Here is a 6,691-nt window from a genome sequence, read left to right as displayed (position 1 = left end):
ATAAGGTGATCAACAATTAACGTGTCATCTTTTTACTCCTAGCAGCACAGCTTCATGCGAGTATCAGCTTGTTATTGCTTCCTCCGTTCTCGTTTCATATATTGCATACTCCCTCCGTTCCATTTTAACTGCTTTTTTAGAATTTGATTGTTGTCCCAAAATATGTGACTTTCTCTTGTTTTCATACACTATTTGGTAGGTGAATTTGAATTTTGCCCCTCATTAAATGGAGCTTATATTTTCAATGCAATACAAATGGTATTTTAGTTTGACTTTTATTAGGGGTAGCTAGGTAAAAGTATTCAAATAAACATCACAATAAATGTAAAAATTGGTTTGTGTGCATCTCTCTAAAAAAGCAGTTAAAATGGGACAGAGGGAGTAATATAATACTCCCTCCGTCCCAGTGAATTGTATACAGTTTCTTTTTTGGGACGTCCCACCAATTGTATACATACCAAAAATAGTAAATATTTATAATATAAAACATCATTACACCAACTACTTTCTTCCACTATCTCCATTCTATAATAATAAAAACACTATTACACCCACTACTTTCCTCCACTATCTCAAATCTATTATTAAATATAAATGGGTCCATCTAACTTTACTCATTTCTTACATTATTTCTTGGTCTCCGTGTCCCAACCATTTGTATACAGATGGCTGGGACGGAGGGAGTATAATAAATCGTTAATAATGATTACCAACATGTGGTTGTAGGATGAGCGTGATATTCTTTTCCTTCCCACATTTGATCTAATTTGCTACTTACTCCACCAGCCACAAAGTGACGGAGATACGTAATTTCTTGACAAAATTTACAATCTTCAAATTAAGTCGCTGGGTACGTGCTCAGCAGGTAGCGGTATAGGTTTCGTTATTGAATTTCAAGTTTTGTTGTAAAAAAATTGCAAATTAAATTATAGGTCCAAACTATTGACGTTTTATTTTCTAAATCCCTCAACTAAAGATTTCGCATTTTAGGTCACTAAACTTTTTCGATCCTAATCTAAATCTTTCCGTCAAAAAGATTCTAATGGTGTTAACTAAGAGTTCTTGAGTTTCATATAGATCAAAGCAATTGTGAAGGTGTTCGTGATATCCAAACTCAAAATTCAAGTAGTCAAATTGAAACTTGAATCACTAACGACACTCATATAACAACAATTTTCACAAATTAGATTTAATTTAAAAAAACCCCAAATTAGACCATAAATTTAGGGTTCTTTATATAGAATTTAGGGACCTAAACTTATAAATTTTTGAATTGAACATAGTTTGTGAAAATTGGTATCATATGAGTGTCGCTAGCGACTCAAGGTTCAATTTGACTACTTGAATTTTGAGTTTGGATATCACTAACACCTTCAAAATTGCTTTGACCTATATGAAACTCAAAAACAACGTTAGAATCTTTTTGACGGAAGGACTTAGATCAGAAAACGAAAAAATTAAGTGATCTGAAATACGGAATCTTTAGTTTAGAGACCTGAACAATAAAACGTCGATAGTTCAAGGTTTTGTGCTTTTATTTTGATTATGAGTTTTTGTGTATTTTGATTTATTGAATTTTTTAGTAGATTGACAGAAAATACAAATAACGAAAATATATTAAACATATAAGATGAAAGAATTTCATATAACGGAAATATATTCAAATAACGGAAATTTCTAGATGAACATGTATTACTCAATAAAATATTATAACTACAAGAAATTTAGCTCACACAAAGAAATTTCTAACATCTCTAGGTTTAAAATTGTCTTTTAGTCAAAGTTTAATATAGCAAGTTATACCAACACGTTACTACCAACCCCTTGACTTGAGTTGATATTGCTTCTAGTTGTACTACTAACCCAAAATTTTCCATTTTTCCATGCATTTTCAGCGTACAATTTTTCCCATAAAAAGACCAAGCCTAGATTTTCTTACATGCTCTCTCCTCATTAAACTCAAACAATCTAAAGCCTTGACTACAAGCATTAAATACTTCTAATGTTTATGTCATCACCACTACACTTTATATACCCACATGTACATACATTAAACCACATATACACACAATGTGTGATCTACAGTCATGCAAGTCACTTTCACCTCAAATTTCCAAGCCTACATAACCAACTTTTCAGCTAATTCTACCCATCTTTCCCTATCTTTGTCACAGGTTAGTTTTTCTTTCATTTTGTTAAAAACCCATTTGTTTCATCTGCTCTAAAGTTGCAATCTTGATGTTATTTATTTGGTTTTAGGATACCCCTTTTATGTGTAATCTTTGGTTTGTCTTTGTGGTATTTGCATTTTAGCTTGTTTGATGAGATGGGGAGGCTTGAATTGTTGGTGATCTTGATTCTTTGTGAGGTTTGTTTACAAGCTTGGATTTTGAATGCTCAGAATTTTAGCTGTGATTCTAATGATTTTAAGGCATTGCAGAGTATTAATGATCATTTAGAATCTAGAATTGATGAGTGGAAAGTGGATGCAAATTCATCTGGTTACTCAAATTGTTGTGATTGGGTAGGTATAACTTGTGAGTCTTCATGGTCTCTTGGATTAAGTGGTGAGTTTGAGTCTGGTAGAGTTGTTAAGCTGGACTTGAGTAATAAAAGATTGAGAGGTAATCTGTCTGAATCAATAGGGAGCTTAGACCAGCTTAAGACTCTTAATTTGTCGCGTAATTTCTTTGGGGACTCAGTACCATTGTCATTGTTTAATTTGTCGAATTTGGAAGTTTTGGACTTGAGCAGGAATGGATTTTCCGGGGTGTTTCCAGTTGGTTTAAATTTACCGAGAATTCATGTTTTTGATGTTGCTCAGAATGGCTTTCGAGGTTTGGTTCCTGCTGGTATATGCAACAAGTCGCCTTTTGTTCAGAGTATTAACTTGGCAGTTAACTTTTTTAATGGAAGTATTCCGTTAGAATTTGGGAACTGTAGTTCACTGGAGAATCTTACCCTTTCTTCAAACACTCTCTCAGGGACAATACTCGAAGATTTATTTAAGTTGCCAAAGTTGTCTCTGTTGAATTTGCAAGAAAATAGATTCTCCGGTCAGCTGAGTAACAACATTAGTAAGCTTTCTAATCTTGTTCGGTTGGATGTTTCTTGCAATCAGTTATCAGGCAGTATACCGGATGTGTTCCATACATTAAACAAGCTAGAATATCTTTTGGCTAGATCAAACAATTTTACAGGCAAAATACCTCCCTCATTGATGAATTCTCAAAGTATTGTTTCTCTCAGTTTGAGAAATAATTCATTGGATGGTCGGATTGATATTAATTGTTCAGCAATGATTAAGCTTGTATCACTTGATTTGGGTTCTAACAAGTTTCAAGGATCCATTCCTGATAATTTACCCTTCTGTCCACGGCTAACAACAATAAACCTTTCCAAAATCAATTTCAAAAGCCAGATCCCAGAAAGTTTTGAAAATTTTTCTAGCCTATCCTATCTTTCGCTCTCAAATTCCAGTATTTATAACATATCAGGTGCTCTTCATATTCTACAGCATTGCAGTAACTTGAAAATTTTGGTTCTTACCTTGAATTTTCATAAAGAGAGATTGCCATCTGTTCCAAGCCTACAGTTTAAATCACTTAATGCTCTGATTATTGCCAATTGTAAACTTACTGGCACCATTCCGCAGTGGTTGAGTGGTTCCAGACAATTGCAATTGCTGGATCTGTCCTGGAACCAATTGGAAGGAACAATTCCATCATGGTTTGGTAGCTTCCAGTTTCTCTTTTACTTGGACTTGTCAAATAACTCTTTTTCTGGGGAGCTTCCTCGAAACCTTACTGCATTGGAAAGTCTTGCTTTCCGGAATATCTCTTTGGAAGAGCCTTCTCCAGATTTTCCCTTCTTCATGAAAAGAAATATAAGTGCCAGGGTGTTGCAGTATAATAAAATTTGGAGCTTTCCACCGAAGCTGGATCTTAGTAATAATTTTCTCCGGGGACAAATCTGGCCAGAATTTGGGAATTTGAAGAAGCTACATGTACTTGACTTGAAATATAACAACTTATCAGGAAGCATTCCAGCTACTTTGTCAGGTATGACTAGCTTGGAGACCTTAGATTTGTCATACAACAGACTCTCGGGAAATATACCATCTTCTTTGGTGGATCTCTGTTTTCTGTCATATTTCAACGTCGCAAACAATAATCTGAGTGGCAAAATACCAACTAAAGGCCAGTTTCAAACCTTTCCCAACTCTAGTTTTGAGGGGAACCAAGGGTTATGTGGGGAGCATGTTTCGCCCTGTCAAATTTCTTTTAAAATTCCTAGTAGATCAAGTATGAAATCAAAGAGGAGAGGAACTATCATTGCAATGGCTGTTGGTATTGGCTTTGGAACAATTTTTCTTGTTGCTCTCATGTACTCAATGGTTCTGCGGAAAACTATCTCGAAAGATGTTGAACCCGAGGCTGCTGATAACAGAGATGGTCCGAAAGACGTTGAGTCAAGACTACTTGTACATTTTCAAATTCACGATAATAATAAAGAGCTCTCACTTGATGACATTCTGAAATCAACTAACAGCTTTGATCAATCAAACATTATTGGCTGTGGAGGCTTTGGTTTGGTCTACAAGGCCACCTTTCCCAGTGGTAAGAAGGTTGCAATCAAGCGGCTCTCTGGTGACACTGGTCAGATGGATAGAGAATTCCAGGCAGAAATCGAAACACTTTCAAGAGCTCGGCATCCAAACCTTGTCCAGCTTCAGGGTTATTATACCTACAAGAATGACAGACTCTTAATATATGCATACATGGAGAACAGTAGCTTGGATTTTTGGTTGCATGAGAAAATAGACGGCCCTTCTTTACTAGACTGGGATGCCAGGCTGCAGATTGCTCAGGGGGCAGCAAGAGGGCTCGCTTACTTGCACCAATCATGTGAACCTCATATCGTCCATCGTGATATCAAGTCTAGTAACATTCTTCTAGATGACAAGTTTGTAGCTCACTTGGCTGATTTTGGCCTTGCGAGGCTTGTACCTAACTATGACAGTCATGTGTCGACAGATCTTGTTGGGACTCTGGGCTACATTCCTCCCGAGTATGGCCAAGCCTCAGTTGCAACATATAAAGGCGATGTGTACAGTTTTGGGGTGGTTCTTCTGGAGCTTCTCACCAGCAGGAGACCAATGGATATGTGTCAACCTAAAGGAAACCGGGACTTGATTTCTTGGGTTTTCCAAATGAAGAGGGAGAAGAGGGAAAGCGAAGTTTTTGATCCATTAATTTACGACAAAGAACATGCAGATGAGTTATTAGTAGTTCTTGAAATAGCTTGCCTCTGCTTGAGTGAAAACCCGAGAACAAGGCCTTCTACTCAGCAGTTAGTTTCATGGCTTGACAACTTCGACGTCAACGTTTTGCTCCAATCTTAAAGGAAGCGAAATCACCCTCATGACAATGTAAAATATGTACAGTAGTCTACTTATGCCGCATTGTCCTGCAGAAGTTGCGAATTACAGGGGAATAATCTCCGTGATGATGTATCTATCAGCAGTAGGGGACTGAAGTGTATACACCAGACAGGTACTTTGTTACATTAAAATTATGTATGCAAGGAAAGCAATGTTATACCAATTTTCATCGGTCCCTTGTGCCTTTTATATTGTTAACATTGAGGAATGATGGTTCGGCTAAGTTTTGTATAGTACAGTTTTATAAGTCATATAAAAAAATTTCCTTCTCAATAAAAACTTAATGGTCAAATTTTTATTTTTTAAAAAATTCAAAAACAAGTTAATATATGTTATGGAATTATTTGTGTACTGTCTTAAAAATGTGTAATGTGATTTTTCCGAAAGGTACTACTAATATATTAGTGCATATTTACGAGCCCTGAAAAAAAAGGGGAAAAAATTCGCCTGACAAAAAACCTAAAAAATTCGGATTTTATGTTAAAATTTGGATGGATAGGATCGATCATATCGTAAGAATACGGGACCTATCACCTATATGTAACCTACGCACCAGATTACCTTTTGGATTGGGCTTTTCTTATAAATATATTGCTGATCATATAAACCCATTTTTAAAGCCCAAATTTATGTCTTCATTATATACCCATTTTTAAAGCCCAAATTTATGTCTTCATTCAGAATAATAAATATGAAGGCCCTGTTTGAGAATTAGCTGTTTGAGAATTAGCGGTTAGTTGTTAGTGGATTAAATTAGATGTGTTGACTAGTAGATTGAAATAAATATTTTGACTAATGGATTGAATTACTTGTTTCTCGTAAAATTGTTTGGTTAGCTTTTTCAGATACAGACCAAAACCTCTAACTCAAAAAACTTCTCAAAGTAACTTTTTCAAAATTAGATTTTTGGTTTAAACTTCTATTTCAATCCGCTAACTACCAAACACTTATTGTAAGTCTAAATGTAAAGACAACCCTATCTGTTACATAGGGATGATAACTCAACAATAGAACAAGGACAAGTAAATAACACTACGCCTGCACCGGAATCGGAAGATACGAAGACAAAGGTTGAAGAAGCCATCTACAGTCTTGAAGGAATAAGTTCACTGGAAGAAGTTCATTAATATGTTCATGCCTCAGTGAAGAATAAAGATTGAAGTATTCAAGATTGTGGAAGCAATGAAGATGTTGTCCAAGTACTCGAAAGATTTCAGTGCAACCCCTGAAGCAAGATATTTCTATATA

At 35.6% G+C, this 6,691-nt stretch overlaps 1 protein-coding gene across 1 annotated transcript; it reads left to right on the top strand.

Annotated features, from left to right (window-relative positions):
* The first annotated feature begins 1,931 nt into the window (after nt 1-1,931).
* On the top strand, nt 1,932-5,619 carry LOC108200173 (phytosulfokine receptor 1). Its single transcript, XM_064084559.1, has 2 exons — nt 1,932-2,174; nt 2,314-5,619. Exon 2 carries the CDS (start codon nt 2,327-2,329, stop codon nt 5,402-5,404), a length of 3,078 nt encoding a protein of 1,025 aa, XP_063940629.1. The 5' UTR covers nt 1,932-2,174; nt 2,314-2,326; the 3' UTR covers nt 5,405-5,619.
* Nucleotides 5,620-6,691: the final 1,072 nt, after the last annotated feature.

The sequence above is a fragment of the Daucus carota genome, chromosome 9 (genome assembly GCF_001625215.2).
Source record: "Daucus carota subsp. sativus chromosome 9, DH1 v3.0, whole genome shotgun sequence".
Lineage (NCBI taxonomy): Eukaryota > Viridiplantae > Streptophyta > Magnoliopsida > Apiales > Apiaceae > Daucus > Daucus carota.
Note: the sequence above shows the minus strand (reverse complement) of the source record. Positions and strands in the feature narration are given on the sequence as shown.

Coding starts and splice junctions, on each gene's coding strand:
- LOC108200173 (XM_064084559.1), top strand. CDS start 2,327: ATGGGGAGGCTTGAATTGTTGGTGATCTTGATTCTTTGTGAGGTTTGT.